General features: G+C 38.0%; 1 protein-coding gene across 1 annotated transcript in view; it reads right to left on the reverse strand.

Annotated features, from left to right (window-relative positions):
• Nucleotides 1-22485, reverse strand: part of LOC117294654 (polypeptide N-acetylgalactosaminyltransferase 16-like) — a 42932-nt gene that overhangs the window by 13494 nt on the left and 6953 nt on the right. The window contains exons 3-6 of the mRNA XM_033777162.1: nucleotides 19668-19735; nucleotides 13196-13261; nucleotides 9918-10039; nucleotides 5310-5397 (exon numbers count right to left, since the gene is read on the reverse strand). Coding sequence (XP_033633053.1) covers nucleotides 5310-5397; nucleotides 9918-10039; nucleotides 13196-13261; nucleotides 19668-19735 — 344 coding nt within the window. The remainder of the gene's footprint in view (nucleotides 1-5309; nucleotides 5398-9917; nucleotides 10040-13195; nucleotides 13262-19667; nucleotides 19736-22485) is intronic.

A 22485-nucleotide genomic window follows, 5' to 3' on the forward strand; every position in this document is an offset into this window, starting at 1 on the left:
TGCAATTCTAGAGCAGTGTCTTACCAACTAGACTACCGAGGTTTCCGGGTAGCTAGAGGCAGTTCGAATCCTATGTTTTGGCAGTGGGTACCGCAACGATATAATAGATGTTAAATTTGCATCGGGGATAAAGAATCATGATTTCTATGTGTGTTTCCATAGCCTGCGACTTGTTTGTCGCTAGTTATTTCATTGCTTGGATAATTTGTGACATTTTGTTTCAAATCCCCTTCTCCCTCATATTAAGTTAGTAGGACATTTTTATGAAACACTACGACTAAGAGAAAAGGTTGTGACACCCCAGATGCCCTCAAGAGCGATATGTCTGGTTACAGAGCGGTAAATAATGGCGTTATGCAGTGGTTCAGTGCATGATGTCTGCGTGATATGGGACTATACACTGTAGGCTGTTTAGCCAGCTTGTCAAATACACAAATCCCTTTGCAAGGGGGGGAATTCAGCGAGTTATTTTTAGTTGGTTTATGTCTCAGCGCAGACGAGCCCGCAATAAAATGAGGCATGTTAGTAATAGTGAAATGATGTGTACATTAGTATCCGATTGAAAGAGTTATGTGTAAACTATCCTAATTGGGGTATACTTGTACCCTGATGAGAACCCAGACTACTACTGAGGTCATTGAAGGTCCTTAAAGGCACTGGACACCTTTAGTTAGTGTCGAAGACCAGTCTTCTCACTTTGTGTATCCCAACATATATGCATAAAATAACAAATCTGTGAAAATTTAAACTCAGTTGGTCATTGAAGTTGCAAGAGGACACAGAAAGAAAAACACCCTTGTTGTGCTTTCAGATGCCTAAAAAAGACTTTAGGCCTGAAGTCTTTTAATATTTGAATGAGAAACTACCTCCTTCTCAAAAACTACGTTACTGCAAAGGGAGCTGTTTCTCACAATGTTTTATACTATCACCAGCTCTCCCTTGCTCGTTACCAAGTAAAATTTTATGCTTACAATTATATTTGAGTAATAAGCAATAGTATCCAGCCTTTAATGCTTTGTAAAATCGAGCCCCATACTACCCAGGAAATCATCAGAAAATCTATGGGAATTATGAAACCTGCTTCCAGTTGGTTTAATCCCAGACCTTCCAGTTGGTTTAATCCCAGACAAGTCAATGATAATTAGGATGAAGCACGCTATACTGAAATAGTATGGAATTTTTATACAAAATACCCCAACTGGGGTATAATTTTACCCTTAGTAAGAACCCTCTTCTCCTAATGAAGATATTATTGATCCCCAAACGGGGGAGCCCTTGGGTGACAACTAAACCTTCTTCATAATTAGTTTCATCGGCTGTGGTCCGGTCATTGCCCTAATAGTACTACTTTAGTGCGACTGCTTGAAGCATGGAGAGTTCCTTCCTCCATGCTTCCAGCATCTTGAAGTAACATAACAACGAGAGCACATGCTCCCTGAAAGGGATAAGACATTCATTCTCATCCACTAGTTTCCAATAAAACACCAACAATAAAGCGAGGATGTGAACATTAAAGTATTTCGTTTTGTACGGCATTTTCTACACTTTTCTACTACCCTTGGTTTGATTGAATTGTTAGAAACAAGTTAAGCTTATTTGGTTTGGGGTTCTTAACTGGCTTTGTTTGATGTAATTTTTACCAATTGTTACTTGCTGTAACTTTTTAATGGATTTTTGATGTAATTACGCATTTGCTTGTTTTCGGATGGATTAATTTTTTATAATTTAATTTTTTTTACTGGAATTGTGTTAAATTGTTATGCGCTCTCGAGCAGGCTGGTCCTAGAGAGAGGGCAATAATAAGTTCAATAAATTATTATTAAAATTATTTTTATTTGTGTTTCAGATGATAATAATAAAAGTGGCAATTTATAATGCGCCATGTCTGTCAAAAAACCACTCCTGGGGTCGATTTCACAAAGAATTAGGACTAGTCCTAGTCCTAGGAGATATACACATTGCATGGATAGTCCTAAAGTTAGGACGAGTAACTGGTCCTAACTCGAGATAAGACTAGTCCTAACTCTTTGTGAAATCCACCCCGGCACAGGAGAGATGTAGAAGCAAGTGGGCCTATATTGAACTTTATGCACAAAAATAGTTGTTGAAATAAATTTTGAAGCTTGTACATTATGTAGTGACTAGTCAGAAATTTGGAGTGAGTTTATTCCATAGTGCTTGGCCAGAGTGTAAGAACGTTCGAGATCCACTTGAGTGGTGTGTATGTGTGGAAAATTCTTCTAGAGGAGTGGCAAGAGTGTAAATGTTATCGTCAGTGAGCTTACAGATTGAGAGGTACTGTAGTAATTTGCTCGTACAAGTGATTCATTCAGAGTTATCTTAATGTACACAGCTTTATGAAAATGGACGATTTCTAGAAACAAACAGACTCATAAAACGATTGAAAGTATTGCTTTTAGCAAAGGAAATAGCCATCGCTCAAGCCTGTCAACAACAGAAAGTCTCCCCACATCAAAGTCAGCCGTTTTAATTTTGTTTGTTCATTTCCGTTGAGCTATTCATCACACAGCCCCAAGACCCTGCTAAAGTCCCTGACCAAGTAACTTAAGCTGTCGGACGGGCGTAAGAAAAGACAGCGAGGGGAAATTGGAACCTGACTAACGGTCGAACATGAAAATTGCACTGAACCAAAACTTTGATATGTAAAGGATTTCCTCTAGTGGCATGGCTAGACGAGTTTGGTGAATCATGGCTGAGTCTATCAGCAGAGAAGCCCCCCCCCCCATATCAAAGCATCTCTTTTCCAAGGCAAGTGGGATTTCCCATTATGGGGAGCTGAGGTTTGCATTTTTTTTAAGTCTGAGGCTAAAATTATACACAGTGCAGTTGCACTCTGGTTGATAGGCTAAGTCAGTGGGGGTCTTAAGTCAGAAGACATGTTGGACAAATTCCAAGTCACTGTGACTGGCGAAGGTGTATCTTTCCCTTCCAGATTTGTCATAAGAAGTGTGGATAACAAGAAAACAAGAACTTGATAATAGCGAACTGCCTCTAGCTGCCGGGCAACCTGGGCAGTCTAGTTGGTAAGACACTGCTCTAGAATTGCAAGGGTCGTGGGTTCGAATCCCACCCGAGTAACATGCCTGTGATATTTTTTCACAGGACTCGGGAACATACTGAGTACCCAGGTCAAAATTCCAGTTGAACCTAGTTAACTGGGGTCAACTGGTTCAACTGGATAGTGACCAAAGTCGTCCATTTTCCATATTAACCAACTGGGTTGGGCTAGGTTCAACTGTGTTCAACTAGGTTTAAATTATAAACCAGTTGGTGTCTGTCCATTTTCCATATTAAACCAACTGGTTTTAACTGTGTTTAACTAGTTTATCAACTGGTTTTCAACTAGTTCCAGTTAAACCCAGTTTAACTAGGTTCAACTAGAATTTCGACCTGGGTATACAGTGCTAACACACATCGGTGTATGAGTAAAAACCAAAATTAATATTGATAATAGCACTTAAAAACTAACAAATAGTACAAAAACTGCATGAGCTTTCATAGCAACAACTAAGTGCTACCATTAAGCTATTTTTCATCTATTATACTACATTGTAACACAGCTATCTTTATATGGATAAAAAGAATAAACTACAACCATGTAAAATAACCAATCTTTTGTGAGGGAGTGTTGGCTCTGAAAAGAGCTTGTTTGGTCTTGACGCTTCAAACAGAATACTCACTTAATTGAGTCTGTGTCACTAAAACCTTACCTGTAGAGCGAATAACAACATTTGCATATTTCCCTATAGGCCGACAGGCATGATGGCATGATGCAGTAATTCGCTCTGCGTGTAAGTATTCCCTCGTAGATCCACACCACACTACTGTGGTGGGGGAATACTTTGGAATTACTTTTGTCACATACTAGACACTGGAAAGTAACAAATTAGAACCCCAAGTTTTTGCAGTGTATTCACAAGATAGTGAAAGGATGCCATAGCGAGAGTGCAAAATGTGTCGTCACTAAGGTCAAAAGATTACACATCATTAGCCAGACACTGACAGACAAGCTTGTTCACACCATGGAGCTTGTCACACTTCACACTTGTATTTCTACCATTTGACATGTGCTATATGACAACCCATAAGTAATTTATACACAGGGAATTTACATTTTTCAAACTTTCCGCTTTCCTTAACCTGTGTTCGTATAAGGCCTGATATCTGTGCGCGTTGGTGCATTGTGCAGAATGCATATTGCGCAATGCGTTAAAATGAAAGTGTACGACAAGTAAAGCACATTCCATGTATGCGTATTGCGAACTGCATTATCCATAAAAATTATGTGCATTTCATTTTAAAGGATTATACACTACGCATTACGCACAATGCATTATGGACACATGAATTTCCAGCCTAACTCTGACTCGATTTTCTACTTTTGCAATGTTCACATAAACTGCATAATCTTTGTCTGCATCACTCCAGCAAATTGTCCCCTGTAATTGATAAACCATGATGCGTTTGCAAGACTTAAAGGCACTGGAAACTTTTGGTAATTGTCGAAGACCAGTATTCAAACTTGATGTATCCCAACATATGCATAAAACAACAAAGTCTGAAGTCTTTTAATATTAAAGTGAGAAATTACCTCTTTCTCAAAACTACGAGGGAGCCTTTTTCTCCAGTGTTTTATACTAACAACAGCTCTCCATTGCTCGTTACCAAGTAAGTTTTTATGCTAAAAATTATTTTGAGTAATTCATATGGCTTTAAAGGATTGTACACTATACAACACAGACACATGGAATCCCGGCCAATGACTCTAGCAAGGCTTATTTTGCCAGGCGCAACTTGGATGTGAATGTCTAGAGATCCCATGCTGATTGTGACTCACAAAAACAAATTAATAATGCTGCGAAATCCCAAATTAAATACATCAGACAGGAAAACAACATTCCAATTTGTTCTTGTTTTGATCAATGCTATGACTATTGATGTATAAACATCTCCCTAATAAAGCGGAGGATCTCAATTATTAGTCGGTGTGGCTGCAGGTATTGCTGAATGCCAGAGTGCAAAGCTAGAGGTACTCATGTCACTGGTCAAATAGCTGTAAACAACCCGCGTTGAATTAAAAACCAAACCACAATTTGCAGAGTTTATTTCTTGTTCTTTTTGGCCATTCTCTTTTGGTGAATAAATGGAGTAACTAAAAACTCACAATCACAACCTAAAAGAGGGTTTTTCTTTTTAAAAGGACAAACTTTTCATCAAGCTTTTGAATATTTTCCCACAAATTTAACTTTGCTGACTCATGCGGTAAAAACAAGTATGGTAAATGTTACCTCCTCGTAAGTCTGGAGAAGCCCCAATGTACTGAAAAGTATCCATATTGATGACATCTATGATTGGACTCACAACACGGGTAGAATCCTGGTGAGTGTTCATGATGAGTTACACCCACAACATGAGTGTCAGCAGCGAGGTGAGTTTTATGAGTTCCGATGTGGCAATGTTGAAATGTCGGGATGATATTGAGTGCGAATTGAGTGTGAGCCACACCGAGTTGTACACAAAAGTTTCAGGAGTAACAGATGAGTTTCATGAGATGTTAGTGATGGAGGAATGGATGATGAGTCGCAGTGTCCGCGAATCAGATGAGAGTTTTAACGATTGCCCCAAGATTTGAAGCACACACGGTGAGTGTTAGGAGTATCACATGAGTAACAAGTTGAGATGATCAGGTTGAGTTTCAAGAAGTGTTTGGAGCACAGATGAAGAGTCACACAGTTGTAGCATGAGTGTTGAGTTTTCAAAGTCGGTTGGTTGGTTTGTTAGTTGGTCAGATGTTAAGCAGATGTCCAAAGTGGTGACATGTGGATGGAAGAAAAGAGAAAGAGGGAAGATAGAAACCCGGTTAGTGATTAAAAAGCCCATATACACCAATCTCTGCGAAGGAAATATAGCATTAAATATCCACATGAGAAAATTTTATGCTTGGTACGATGTCAGTTAACTCTTTCATGCGCCAACCGGTTGCTAGCAACTGCTCTAAAACCTTCAGAAAAATAGTTGTAAAACAAACAAAACATATCTTATGACAACACAGATTTCAGAATGGTAAATACAACTGTTGAGGGTGCTATTGTGATCTTTTTTTTTGGGGGGGGGGGGGTTGGTCGCCATTTGCAAATAAGGAATAAACATTAATGGAACCATATTATCGAAGCACAGAGAAAAATACAACAATTCAACCAAAAGAACAACCCTTCCTTTAACAGAAACATGATCCTCAGAGCTACACCCCGCCACACAAAATATAAACTGGACAAATGCAGCTCGCTTATCTCTAATTTGAAAGCTTTTTATGTCTTCTTTGGATTCCCTTTGTCGGCTTTTCATTATGCACGCCTCTCCAGTTTCAACACCCTGAAATGTCTGAGACCCTGGGATATGAAAGTTATCAGCAGCCACCATCGAGTGTCTAGCTTACACTCGTTTGATTCCCCCATTGATTCTGATGACAGTTATTGATAAAAGAGAGTTTCAATGTCACTGAAGCATTTCCAGCTTCAGAAATCCGAGGCAGTGTATGGCAAGATATATCAGGCTCTACTACCTTCAAGTAAAATAGTGCATTATCTGTATTACTATGTGCTAGGCCTGAACTGTTCAATTTAACTAAAAAAGAGAAATCAATATTAGGTCTGCCTTGACTGTTAGAAACCCACGTTTTATTGAACAGAAGAAAAGGCAGATACAATTTTTCTAAGTTTTTACTTCTCCTGCTCTATTCAAGCATGATAGTATTTCATATAAAGCTTGTATTAAAAATGTCAAACAAATACGCGTCCTTAATTATCTTTTATCATCTTACTACAGAGCTTCTTTTCTTCTTCAAGAATATTGACCATCATTTTGTGTGGGTTGCCTTGAGTAGCACAAAATCTATACCTGGATTGCACATTTTTTATCCGCCTAATTAAAAAAGCATTTCAACTCTTTGGTATGAAAAATATTAAGTACTGTATATTTATCATTTGTTTTTTTTTACCCTTACACCAATTATTATTGTCACTGTATATTCAGTACTTTCCCGAGTTCTGTGAAAAAAAGTTCACTGGCAAACGACTCGGGTGAGATTCAAACCCACAACCGTTGCATTGCTAGAGCAGATGCCTTACCACTAGACCAACGAGCTAATGAACTTTGGAGGAATGATAAAAGATGAGAAACTATGGTGTGATGATAAGATATGCACTGACAAGAAAAGAGTAGGGTCAACAAGTATGCCTGAATTTAGATAGTATTATTAGTGAGGTTAGGACAGCCACCCATGATAAGCATTGTGATTATGTTAATGAAGTCATCGAGGGAGATGTTTTGAATTGTTTCAAAGGTGTACCTCCTCGTAAGTCGACCATAGCAGCTGTGTAATCAAACGTATGCATTGATATGATATCAATGGCTGGACTCACAATAGTTGTAGGCTCCTGGGAAAAAACAGTGAAGCATTGGGTGGAAACAAAATTCTTAAAGTTTAATAATCGTTTTTTTTGTTATTATCTCAAACTGTTACTCATCTTTTCTGAGGTCAAACTCTACATCTGAAATAAATATTGAGTAAAAGACATGTCATTTATTCAGAGTAGTACTTAAATTCCACCCTTTCTGCATATTATAAGTAGTTCCAAGATCTAGAGAAAAAACAGTTAATTTGCAGTAGTATTTGTTTTGGGGAATTTGAGTAAGATTGCAAAATAACCTCAGCTTTCATTAAAAGTGCTTGATTCTATTACTGGCTACTTCAAACTAGCAGGAATTTCACTTGTATCTTATGCAAGTCCTTGATCTTACACCTCAGCACACCTTGCTTTATCACAATTTGTTTTTAATTAATCTCTTCATGAAAGATACCTAAGCTTCACTCAGAAAACAAACATCCAAATTCTTCACATAGGTGCCAGGCGCTGTATTTACTTGTTCATTTCACTCTTCCAAATCTAGAACACAATTTTCACAGCACACACACTTTTTCAAGATGGTGCGTTATTATCCAATCCATTATTGATCACGATTTCACAAGGCATCTTAAAACATGACAAACAGCTTCGAAAGCCTTGCTTATTTGCCAAGTTTGTCAGATCAGCTGTTACAACATTGTCTCCATGGCACATCTTTAGCAAAGCGACTATACTTATATCACTGATGAAGTACTAACAGGTTTACTGTTAAAAGCACTGAACAGCTTTGAATGTCAAACACCAGTATTCTTACTTGGTGTATCCCAACATAGGCATAAAATAACAAACTGTGAACATTTTAGACTAAATTGGTCATCAAATTTGCAAGAGAATAATGAAAGAAAAAACATCCTTGTTGCACAGAATTTTGTGTGCTTCCAGATGCCTAACAAAAGGCTAATTGAGGTCTGCAGTCTATTAATATTTGAGTGAGAAATTGCCTCTCAGAGGGAGCCGTATCTCACATTGTTTTATACTATCAACAGCTCTTCACTGCTCAATACCAAGTAAGCTTTTGTGCTAACAATTACTTTGAGTAATTATCAGTTGTGTCCAATGCCTGTATCCACAACAGATGGGTGCTTTTGGTGCTGATATATACATTGTTTTTATGAAATATATTTGGAGTATGTTTCGACAAGAGGAGGCCGTACTCCCACTCCTGTTTGGCTATTTTTAAAAATTTTTTTTAAATTGACATAATGCTTTTTTACGTGAGGCTTATGCTGTAGCACCATCTTTTAATTTCTATTGAGAATCTTTGGTTCTAAGAAGAACCAGTGGTTGACAAATCAACATTTCGAAAAAAGTATGCCCTGTTAGTCTTCAGCAACATAGTCCAGCATCCTCCTGAAGACGATCAGAGCATAAAAAAAAAAAAACAGGGAATTGTCAACCACCACCGGTTCTTTTCAGAATCAACACTACTCAACAAGAGATTTACACACGGTGCTACTGCACACCTCAGCGGATTATACGCCCACTATATACAAAGATTCAAATCCTACTTAGAATTCTTTTTTTCTTGAGCAGGTAGATGACTGATTGACGTCAAGCATCGCATGAAACTCAACCTGCATTTCTCATGACGTCATCATGGGATAGGATGTGTGGGGGTTCAGTCTGGAATTTTCCAATGCCTATCTATCAAATGTCAGCTCACGTGGGCCCAATTTCAGCATAGAGCTGCTTCAGCAGAAAATTTGTTTCACAATTTTCTACTAAGCAGAAATGAGCAGGATACCAGTCACAGATTGTACATAAGGAATGATAGTTTGGCTGGTAACCTCATTCTAGTTAGATTAATTTTGTTGTGCTTAGCTACTTTTAATGCAGCTCTATGAAATTGGGTCCTGCTCTTTAAAGGTATAATAGGCTGTTTGTTATAATTACAGGTTGGTTGTATTGTCTGTTTATTGATGAATTAACTAAAGGATGAAATTGAAATCACTCTTCAAAGACAAAAGTCCCTTTAACCTGGCTAAACTGAACATTTTCACAGCTTCAAGTTCGCAACATGGAGATCTAATGCCTCAAGCTTGCTCTTCTATACAAGTCTAATCCATACAGTGGCATGGAAAATTAAAGCCATGGAAGATACATATCAAAACCACACAACGAATATAAAAGATAAAAAATCCATCCAAACAATAAATTTTCATAGGAATTTATGCATGAATTCCCAGACAAGCTTCTCCGCAATCATATTTGCAATTCAGAAATCGGCAGCACACTGTAAGATGCATTAATTAAGGACATTTAATCATGGTTTCTATCGCAGCGTGGCCGCGTAGCCAGTGAATGAATTCTATGGTTTTTTAGTTCCAGTCGGGTCTTGAACAACATCAAATATAGAACGCTATCAATGGAGTGTGAACACCATCCATTATCAAATTACACCGCTACTAATGGGTCCGTGCCCAGACTAACCTGATGGACTCTGTGCAATAAGGGAGGTAGCCAGTCTACATTTGCTTCGCAATGACTATCAAGAAATGTTAGAATACTGCTGGTCGCTGCATCGGCCCCTCGAACTCTCGAGCGTATTAGACCTGAAAAGAATTGAAAAATATATAAATGGAAATACTGCATACAAAAAACTATAATATGATTAAGAGTTATTATTGCTTGTCACTCAAATATGTGCTTTTAAGAACACTTAAGATACAAGATTTGTCAAATTGATTTAAAAGCTGGAAAACATACAGTATGATTGAGAAAAACATATATGGACAGATTATAATATGATAAATAATTAAATTGCTTGTGACTCAATATCTGCTTTTTAGAACCTTTAATTTAGATGCATTGAATGTCAAATTGTTTTAAAAGCTGAGTAAATACACAGTGACCCAGACTGTTCAAGATCAATAACATTAAACATGGGAACTTGGTTACACTGATTTTTTCAAAGCAAAAAAAACACCTAGAAAAACAAACACTTCATGGTATTTAATGTTTGAGAGAAATTTGAGAAGAATTTAGGTGTTGTGTATGTTTCTGAAACCCAGAGGATTGGAATGAGTCTAAAAATCAATAATGCACCAAAAATGGAGCCGCATATTAAAATAAAGGCAAATACAAAAGTGCAAAATGTATCTTGCTGATTTTGTGTTGCCGTAGTACATCCCAAAGTCAATAGTATTTCTGGTTACTCTCTCAATGTAAAAGAGTGAAACACACCGCTCTTTACATTTTGAGTTGTCCCTCATATAGCTCTTTAAAAAGAGTGATGGTTATTTCACTCTTTCAGAGGGGTTTCACTCCAGGACAGAGTGGAAAAATCACTCAAAAAAATGCAAACTTCAAACTTAAAGAGTGGAAGACCACTCGAAAAAGAGTTGTCCCTCATATGGCTCTTCAAAGAGTGCCTTTTCACTCTTTTACATTTAGAGAATAGAGTGATAATTATTATTATTATTACTGGTTTATTGTAAAAACATCTGCTTGTCGCAGTCCAGAGACTGATTAAAATACAGATAATGTTCTCTTGCTATAATATGGATATTATGGGCAGCACATAAAATAGATTGCACATGACGATAGTGGTGCTTTCATAATACATAAAACAGAACATACAAAGAGAACTTTGGTACAAAATGATATTTGTTTTGCAAATTTCCATCAGTCTACAGGTTGTCAACAACCGAAGCAATAACATTTACAGCCATATGACCAATCTTTCATGACTCCACCATCATGAAGAATGACATGAGCAAAAGTGCATTGGAACTTCCGCCTGACAAGTTGATGTTTCGACATGTGAATTTGATTTCACAGACCCAGGGGTCTTTTGCCACAGGCAATTATTTTGAGAGGAAGGGAAACAAACTTTCATTGAGTGAGAGTAAAATTGTTTTGAATCAGTATCTATTATTTTTCTTGTTATGATCTGCTGTGGCACATGCTAACGGCTTTACTCAATTTAGTTATATCTGGCGATCGTTTGCGGGTAAAATTAGTTGATCCCCCTCTGGGGTAAAAATTCAGAGGAAACTGAAGTTGTGACATAAGGAAACAGCTGAGAGTCTTCCCTGACAGATCAAATGCCCATCTGAGTTTACATTCAGAAAGCATAGCATTGGCGGGGTCTATGAATTGAACCGTAATTCTTGCGCGAAATTGTACCACAAGACAAACATGTTGACAGTGAGAGAGAGAGGTGATCCCAGGTTCCAACAAGTTGTTTAACTTAATAATTTGTGCAGTTTTTGCTATATATACTTTTAAAGTATAGAAGGGGTAAATTAATTCATAGAAAATCACTGCTATCCATATTTTAATTTGGCAAAACATTTTTTCCCAACAACATTTTCAGTCATGACTGCTCAAAATACTTTTTAATTCCAAGAAGAAAAGGCTCGTTCAAACATGAACAAAACTATTTAATTTGTGTGACAAGGAAAGGGATTGACTTTAACAACCTATTTCTTAGCTGCATTTGTAACAACCAACAAGTTCTTCACCTTTTTGAAAACCTTTTTACAAACCTTTTTACAAAGACCACAAGTAATAACACACTCCTTCAAAAAGTACCTTTAACCAATCCTACCTCCATGCTTTAACTTGTACTTTAAGCTTGATAAACTATACCCTAGGCCTACTTGTAATCATCTACCCAACTAATAACTACACAGCTTAGGGGAATGATTTATGAAGGCGCTATGCAACTAACGTTTATTTTTCCCAGAAGCTTCATTACAGTCGAAAAAAATCACTATGCTATGCAACTAACGTTTATTTTTCCCAGAAGCTTCATTACAGTAGAAAAAAATCTGTCAGGTAAACTCATCAACTTTTAATCATCTACCCAACTAATAACTACACAGGTTATGGGAATGATTTATGCAGGCTCTGATGTAATTAAAGCTTATTTTTCAGAAGCTTCTATCAGGCATAATATTTCGTCTTCTGAAAAAAAGTAGGAACACTTAATGGAGTGCAAGGGCTGACCTACATGTACACATAGTGTGGGCTTTAATAGACCTTTCTGGCCTTTAAAAAGGTAGTGGACACTGTTGGTAATTACTCAAAATAATTATTAGCATAAAACCTTATAAAACCTTACTTGGTAACGAGTAATGGGGAGCTGTTGATAGTATAAAACAGAGAAACTGCTCCCTCTGAATTAACATGGTTTTCGAGAAAGAAGTACTTTTCCACAAATTTGATTTCGAGACCTCAGAATTAGATATTGAGGTCTCAAAGTCAATCATCTGAAAGCACACAACTTCATGTGACAAGGGTGTTTTTTCTTTCATTATTATCTCGGAAACTTCGACGGTCAATTGAGCTCAAATTTTTCACAGGTTTGTTATTTTTATGCATATGTTGAGATACACCAAGTGAGAAGACTGGTCTTTGATAATTACCAAAAGTGTCCAGTGTCTTTAATAACAATAACTTTTCCCAAGGGCTACAAAATCAATAAAACAGAATTAAGTAGGAAGAATATCATGCTCCGTTCATTACACTAGAAACAAATGTATCAGGTAAACCTATCAAGTTTATTTCCTGCAGTCCTTTTCGATTAGTTTCATTAAGAAGGGGAAAAAAATCGCTGAAAGTTTCCTGACATAAATGACATTTGCACGCAATCCGGCCAAGCACGAAGCCAGTGTCGCCAATCGTGCTAATCAACTAAATTGACATGATGAGTAATGGGGGCCGGTCTGGGTTATATTGGACGGTGTTACTCATGCTGTTACCTTCTCTCTTCTTGTTGCGTAGTACTTTCACCTTTGGGACTTGGCTAAGAAGCTCAGCATCTTCAGCTGTCGGATCAAACACAAGACGATTAAGTAGGTTAGTAGGTTTCCGGCTAATAATGTCAGCTTACGCCATTGATCACTTCCCCCATTTGGTGCGATTGATTGTTCAACTTGTGTAGTGTAATTACACCCCTCAGAAGCAACACAGTGTCACAAATTTGTACAACACATGCACCCCCCCCCCCCAAAAAAAAAAAAAACCCAACAGGGAAGAGAAAGATGTGCTAACTGTGTAATTCAAGTCCTGTCTGACCCAATGTCATAAAGCTATATAGAAAGGTTTGCGGTAACACCATGTAATGACTATCTCTAATGAGTTGGGGTGGTTCTGAAAAGAGCCCAATGGTTTCAACTCGATCTTTCGATCAGTATGCTCTGATCGTCTTCTGAGAACGTTGGTTTCAACTCGACGTTTCGATCAGTATGCTCTGATCGTCTTCTGGAGAAAGCTCTCCAGAAGACGATCTGGAGAAAGCTCTCCAGCAGACGATCAGAGCATACTGATCGAAACGTGGAGTTGGAACCAACGGTTCTTTTCAGAACCACCCCAACTCTTGAGAGATAGTCATTACATGGTGTTACCGCAAACCTTTCTATATTGTATTTCCACCATGCAAAGTTTCAAATCCTACTCATGTACATGGTGTTACCGCAAACCTTACTAGATTGTATTTCCACCATGCAAAGTTTCAAATCCTACTCCACATAGAGCTACTCACAAACAAAAGTTAGTTTTCTTTCAGCTAAGCAAAAACACTCAGGACACTGGTCATAATATATGGAGTGGTATTTGGTTGGTATATTCTGGTAGACATTCTTAAAGGCAAAATTGTTATAAGCTTAGCCAACTTGCTATGCTTAAGCAGCAACATGAAATGTGGACCCGTAAGATGTGTTAACTCTCAATAGCAGACTTTCAGAGATGGCAGCATATGCAAATATATTAGCTTTTGAAATGTTCGCTCGCTCAGATACAAAAACAAGGGAAATTTATCATACAGTTTTTCTGCCGCAACCTGGACCTAATTTCATAATGCCTGTAAGCACAAAAACCTGCTAAGCACAGGAAATTCTTGCTCAGCAAAAACATGTTACCAGCTAACATAGTCAGATTGTTGCGACTCGTGCCCCACTAATGTTTTACTTTAACAAAGGTATTGGTAAAGCATTTTTTTCTCTGCTTAACAGTTTGATGAAGTGTAGATGGCCGACTGGCATCTTAAAGTCTCCCACAGGTCAGCCCTCCTATTGTAATAAATTTTAAGTGTGTGGTCAATTCCTGCCATCTCACTGGTCAATGTTTTAACGTCATGTACATTTTGTATTCAGAGGGGTTGACTTTGTGCTAGATTAAATGCTTGATCACCCATCCATGTCATTGCTTCATTCTGGACAATATTGCAATTGAATAACTTTTGGTCCTGTTTGTTGTGTAATGCAGTAAAAGAACCCAAAGCACTTTGAAAGTGTTCACCCCAGTGTTTCTGGTTTGATTGGCTGTATATTGTGCCACAGCACCTTGTAAACCACTACATGGTGGTATGTAAAGGGATAGGTCTTATACTTAAAAAGCAAAGCTCTTTAATACCTTCCGGGAAAAAACTGAATGTAGAAGCGTCTTGAGCGTCACTAAGTGATCGATATGAGCGCTACATAAGTTGCCACTACTATTCTTATCCCCAACCCGTACACCCACCCACTCTGGTTGAGGAGACATCCAATACTGAAATGACTTTAAAACATGGTTGAACCATATCTAAGTGGAACTTGACAATATCTCCCGCCTATAGTATGGTTTATTTTGTAAGAGTAAAAACAAACAGGTATTATTTTCCAGTTATCAAGTGTCTATACTGCCTATATAAGCTTGCATGTATATCACTTTCCATTCCAGTAGCTTCACTTCAATCCAGTTTAAATATTCATAAGTTTCATATGACACTTCGAGAGAGTTTTCTTTTTCTTCATGAAAGGAATAAAAAGCGACCTTTGAAAGAGGATCTTCCAGCTAAAGAAAGAGGTGGGTGGAGGATTGCTTTTCAGAAACTTGATTACCCCCTAAAACAGCGTTTTGTAACACCCCCTTACTCATTTCAAGGGATCCTTTAGAGATTCCGTAGCGTCTTAAACTACATGATGTGTTCATCATCATAAGACCCATAGGTAGAGTTCCTGGCTTCCTGGTCAACTTACTCTTCTACGTAATTCATATTTATTCTGTGGTTAGGAAGAAGAACCGGACCTCATTCCACCCACCTCCTTAATCTGTCCGTAATTTCCCAAGAGAATTGTCTCACAAATAATATTATCATGACAAATTCTTCATGGACCATTGTCTAGATTGTTGGTGACATATTTCATGATAAAATCTTTACAGACGATTGAACCGATTGTTAGTGACACATTTCAGGACAGAACCTTTCTGACCGACTTTAATGATTGTATTATATGGATAAAATTCGCGACACAATGTCTGTGGTTGAATACAGATACAGCAAATAATGGGAGAGTGTTTCAGAATCTAATAAATCAACGCCAGGTTTTTCCTGTTCAACTTCCAAACCTATCATCCACTCGGCCATTCTACAAACATTTGCCCTATATTATTAATGTAGGATTCTGCCTCATACTCTGGACAGGATAAGCCTCTGGTTTAAAGCGCATCAAAAACTTCTGAGTTATCGGTTATTCATGGCATCAATTTTTTAACAATTTCACAGAGCACTCAGCATTTCCCCTTTTATGTTGAAAACCCCATTTCGAGCAGGTGAAAAGTCGATGGACTGTGAACGCAGAGGGCCTACAATAATCAGTCATTCTTTTGAGATATTCTGTCACCTTAAATGAATTGTAAACAATGAAAATTCCTTTCTTGAAATTGAAAAGAGGCCCCTGACAGTGGAACCAGTGAATTGGAAATTCCAATAATATTTTGGTGGAAGCTTTCTTGAAAGTGAACTGGATATAACGGTAGCTAAATTTTTGTTTTAAAAACAAATTGGTATCATAGCCTTTTTTTATTACCCATTTAAATGTTGAAAAGGTTTCCTGAATGTCAGAGCTGCATTTAAAGGCACTGGACATGTTTGGTAGTTGTCAAAGACCAGTATCCCATCATATGCATAACATAACTAATCTGTGAACATTTTGGCTCGATTGATCATCAAAGTCACAAGAGAATATTGAAAGAAAAAACACCCTTGTTGTGTGCTTTCAGATGCCTGAAAAAAGGCTTCACTGTAGTCTTTCTCAGATTCAAGTATTTGGGTGAAAAATTACCTCTATCACCAAGTTTGTTTTTATGCTAACTTATATTTTGAGTAATTACCAAAGTGTCCAGTGCCTTTACAGGGAAGGTAAATGTTGGGTAATCACTCTTTATTAATGGCAATAAAAACTTATGCTTAGAAGCCTACAGCACTTTTCGATAGTGATAAAGCATTTCGAGAAACCTTTCACTTGGAAGTAGTGTGGTTATGTAAAAAGATATCAATTTTTATCTGAAAAGCGTTACTGTCAGTAAAGTTTCTCAGATTGTGCATTCCTATTGGGAATTATTCTTCCTGCGAGGACCAACTCGCTCCGGATTTTCAGCGATATCTAAAAAATGTGATGACCATTTGAAACAAATTTTTCACATTTTAGTTTTATTGTAAATGTCTACACACATATATGTAGGATTAGAATAATCTAACGGTTAAAACAACTATACTCTGCCTTTAAATTCATTTTACAAATGATCATGGCATGATGCATAACACAGTAACTCAATTGTGCATCATTCATTAGGGTTTCCAATCTCAGTGTAATGTGCGTCACGACCGAGAGTAAAAAATCAATGTTGGCAAAGATCATGTACCACTGCCGCCTAGCCTAAGTACGGCGCCTTCTTTCCCGAGACTCTATAATGATTGCCTCTCCCAACCTCCAACAGGTTAAAAAAAGGTTTCATCAGGAAATGAACGGAAACTCAACAGCGCTGAATTTTGGAGCAGTGCATGTAATATATACTTTGGGGATGCTAACTGGAAATTGTTCATTTCATAGAAATTCTATTAGTCAAAGTACTTTCCTAGGCAAGTGTTTTTGATGAAACACTAGAGCGTTATCAAACCTAGTTTCTTTCTTGAGAGCTGAATTAGGATTCAATTTTTGAAGTTCAATGACAATACATACTTGTGCATAAATATGTCTTTTCAGATGAAGGCTTTCTCGCCCCCCTTCCCTCGTTCCCAAATCTCATTAACAGCAATGTTTAAACATTCAAAGCCTTACAAAATCCGTAACACTGATAATCCATAGCCCTTTTTGGTCTAAACCTTTCACATGACAGCAGTTAACAAGGGTCCCTTGCTTAATTTTAGTAGGTTTGCAAAATATTACCAAATGTACCTCGTGTGAAAGGACAACAATCTTTATACTGTCCATAAAGAATGGCAAATTTGAGAAGAGCTAACTATTAACAAGTCTGTCTGCAGATTTGTAATTGCAGATTTGTTTTACAGGGGAGCAAAGTGTTTTTTTAAAGTGAAGTGGAAATGAACTGCTGGAAAGTGGGCTAATATGCAAGCAACAAACATAGGCACATCATGTCATCATTAAAGATAAGAAGCCCTCACGCACCATACAGAAAAAGCAATCCTAGAAAGTGACATCCGATACACACTCCTCATTTTGTGCAATTTCCCCATCCTGTAACTCAGATACCAAGCTTGAGAAAAATGAAAGTCCTCACGATTTGTCCCGCAATTTCTGCAACAACTCGTACACAAAATCTTAAGTTCTACCTCCGGCAGGTGAAACCTAAGTCTCTTTGCGGCTAAGAGGTTATTACTGATTCATAACGAGTTAAAGTAGGCCCCTGCTTTTACACATGCACTTTACTCTCGGGGTCGCACATCAAGGAACAAGTGAAATCAGGAATTGTAGGCCTACAATTTATCTAGCCTTTTTAAAAACTGTTATTGAAAATGAAGTTTATATCATACAAAATCGAAGAGTAAAGATATTGACAAAATAGGGAGACTGCCAATATAGGGCTAGATAGCTCAGTTGGTAGAGGGCCGGCATGTTAATCTGGAGGTCGCTGGTTCGAATCCCACTCTAGTAAATTTTTGATCAACCAAAAAAATCATTTAAGAAATTTACCCAGTCAGTTTCCCTTGTGGTCAAATTAAAAATCAAAGAGTGTTAAAAAATGTCAGGGGCTGACTTTTTCAGTGACCATAGGGTGACCAGTCAGCTTGTCATTTCACTTGTCCGCCATGCTTTTTCACTATTCTATGTTTTGGGGTTCCCTTTCAACACTGTGGGAATTATAAACAATCTGTGATTTACATGTAGCAGTAGAGGGTGCTCAATAAACTAAAGCCAGCCGGACTAGCTGAACAGCATTCTATGAATGGTCCTCCAATGCTTGAACTGGCATTTGGTTTAGAGAGACCGCCACCTTCAGGTGTCCCTGGTTAATCGTTTATATATCACTTCACAACATCTAAAGTGAAACCCCTATTGTAAACAGTGAAGTTTCTGATCTCTACCTTTTATAGAAAACAATAAGTCTGGGTGGGGGGAAAGTGAAAGGGTTGAGGACAACATGTGGTTGCTTTTGTAGACATGCTGAGAGTTACAAAGCAGCGATAAAGTGACCCAATTAAAAACCCAGCAAAACAGAGTACAGTACAGTGATTTGTCAGTTGCGATTATCATTAGGGTTGGTGCAATGTACCACAACAGACATTGCGATGATAGGTTGGTGTAATAAATGAGTGTAAGCTGGAATTGAGTTTGCTAATTAGACTTTTGCACAGCAGGAGTGTCCCTTCTGGGAATACATATACAGGTACCCTGCCTTGGGATGTCGGTCTTAATTATGGATCGACTTGTAAGCATGTGAAGTTGTTATTGTAATTCCAGGGCTTAATTTCATAGTGCTGATTAATGGCTGATTAATTTTGTGCTCACTGTGCTAGTTTTCGCTTCATCGCACTGCTATCTGAAAGAACACTAATGGTAACTACTCAAAATAATTATTATCTAAAAACCTTTCTTGATTACGAGTAATGGGGAGAGGTTGATAGTACAAAACATTGTGAGAAATGGGTCCCCTTGAAGTAAAGTAGTTTTCGAGAAAGAAGTAATTTTCCACGAACTTGATTTCGATACCTCAGAATTAGATTTTGAGGTCTCGAAATCAAGCATCTGAAAGCACACAACTTCGTGTAACAAGGGTGTTTAATCTTTCATTATTATCATGCAACTTCGACGACCAATTTAGCTCAAATTTTCACAGGTTTGTTATTTCACGCATATGTTGAGATACACCAAGTGTGAAGACTGGTCTTTGCCAATTACCAATAGTGTCCAGTGTCTTTAAGAAGCAAATTTAAAGGTGAATGAATATACTCACGATCATCACTAAAGTCATCAACTAAAATGATCTCCTTGATAAGATGTGGAGGACTTCTGTTTAATACACTGCAACAAGACAACAAAGAAATTCGACTTAATTGAAAGGTTTATAAAATGACAATATTCGTACTCTCTTAATGTAAAATAGTGGAAAAACACCACTCTTTACATTTTGAGTTGTCCCTCATATGGCTCTTTAAAAAGAGTGGTGGGTATTTCACTCTTTTAGAGAGGTTTCACTCCAGGACAGAGTGGAAAAAAATCAGTTAAAAAGATGCAAACTTCAATCTGAACGAGTGGAAGACCACTCGGAAAAAAGAGTTCTCCCTCATATGGCTCTTTAAAGCATGCCTTTTCACTCTTTTGCATTAAGAGAGTATATGAATCTGGAAAAATAAAATCTTGTTCTTCGCCTTCAATGTTATACACATAATGAATGTTTATGAGTGCAATGGTGCGAATATGTTCATGAGTTGAAAGATGGAATGTTCTATTCAACGAGGCGGAGCCGAGTTGAATGGAACATTCCAGCTTTCAACGAATGAACATATTCGCACCATTGCACGAATGAAAAACATTCATTATTTGTTTTATATAACATCCAAGTAGAACTTTGTCATTTTGATTGAAAGAAACAACTTCCAAAACAAACAATTTCAACTGTAGAAGCCGAATGCTAGTAATTTTACTATGCTTTCTTGCAGTAACACCTGCTGCGTTACCAAAGACACGCGCACGCAGTGATGTTTTTACTCAGCTTTTTCGTTCCATCCGAAAAGTACCATTGCACGCTGGCAGCGTGCCAGCGTGCAATGGTACTTTTCGGATGGAACGAAAAAGCACGGCAAGTGACTCAGCGTGCAATGGTACTTTTATTTGCTATCACGTGACGGACAATCCTCCAATCAAATGGCAAGGATCTGCTTGGGTGTTATATAAATGATATTAATGCATGCCTACAAACATTTTAACAGCTATCAACTGGACTTCATGCACAATTGAAGCTGAATTTCCCAACCATTCCCATAAGGCCAATTCATGCAGCATCAAAATTCCCATCACCTCTTGATAACAAAATGGTTCCGGGCAGAGCATGGCTTCCCATCCTATCGTTCCCTGAAGCACAGTGTGCATATGTCAAAAGGTTTATCTGTCAATCAACGACCTGTTGTTATCAGAAGCAGCAAAGGATGCAGAGACAGACAAAGCAGAGAGAGAGAGAGAGAGAGAGAGAGAGTTGAGGTAGATGCAAACTACAGGCCTGGGTTTTCATCTTTGGGAGGGCAGGCCATTTTCAATTTAAGGGGCCAATTCCTTAAAGGAACACGTTGCCTTGGATCAGTCGAGTTGGTCTTTGAAAAGCGTTTGTTGTAAAGTGCATATGGTTAAAAATATGTTTTAAAAGTGGAATACAATGATCAACACAAATATGCCTCGAAATTGCGTGGTTTTCCTTTTACTTTGCAAACGAACACGGTTGGCCATTTATGGGAGTCAAAAATTTGACTCCCATAAATGGCCTGCCTGTGTTAGTCGACGAGGTAAAAGGAAAACCACGCAACTTTGAGTGATACTTGTGTGGATCATTATATTCTACTTTTAAAATATCTTTCTAATCATATGCATTTTATAACAAACGGTTGCAATTGCTTTTCAAAGACCAACTCGACCGATCCCAGGCAGCGTGTTCCTTCAAGCAATTATGAGGTATGGTGGACACAAAGGACGCTAGTAGGTTTGGGTACATTTGTCTGTATACATGTACAACCAAACCAAACAGTGCACTCCTATATAGTGTTCGCCATATCTCAAATAGGCTAATTGGAAAATCTGAAAGTCTATGGGGCACTTTTGAAAGGGCACCAAGGCCAAGACCAGGGGGAACAGAATTTGAGGTATCCAAAGCTGAGCCTACAAAGAATACACAGACATCCAACAAAAAGATTTGGGAGAACAGTAAACTCTTCAGTAAAGCCATTTCTCACAATTTGTTACACTATCAACAGCTCTCCGTTGCTCATTACCAAATAAGTTTTTATGCTAACAATTACTTTGATTAATTACCAATGGTCTGAACACAATAAACTCCACATAACATTCCAAGACAAGTGACATGCTGATAAAACGCAGCAGTACCTCTACATCAAACAAGAGGCTTAGAGGCAAGTCAACCAACCGCTCTATTCACCACAAGTATTAGTAAAATGTAACCCCATTCAGAGCATCTCCAAATAACCCTTCAGCTTGGTGATGTACAATTGGGTATTTTTTTCTCATCAGTTGTCTCAACGCAAAGGAAGGTTGTGATGCCCCCAGTGTTACTGCAAAGAATAAGACCTTTGGTGACTACGCTTTTATTTCAGTAGTCACAAAAGCCTGGCGTATCTCGGTTGAACTAAAACGCAACAATGTATGGAGGAGACCACTCAAGTGCACCCCAGAAGTGGGCAATTTGTACCTCAACACAGACAATCCCATTGGTCCATCAATGTTTTCATCAGACAGTTGAAGTGAAGATTCACTTGGCTCTTTGAACATGAGGGTCCCTTTTTTAAAAGTCCTCTTTATTTTGGATAGATGAGACCACCTCTGAGCTAGGTTTGCTAGGTGAGCAACGGCATGCCTTCCTGACAAAATCTCCTGTCTTTTTAAACTTTATTTGCACCCAAGCCAAAATTGAACCCTCCCAGTGATGTTATTAAAATAGAAATAAGTAAAGGGGCCGCATAAAAATAAGACATGCATTCCTCCTTCCTTGCATGTGCCCCCCCCCCCCACTTATGGTGAAAATATTAAACGCAAACTATTAAAATCAG

Source organism: Asterias rubens, chromosome 1, assembly GCF_902459465.1.
Source record: "Asterias rubens chromosome 1, eAstRub1.3, whole genome shotgun sequence".
NCBI classification, from domain to species: domain Eukaryota; kingdom Metazoa; phylum Echinodermata; class Asteroidea; order Forcipulatida; family Asteriidae; genus Asterias; species Asterias rubens.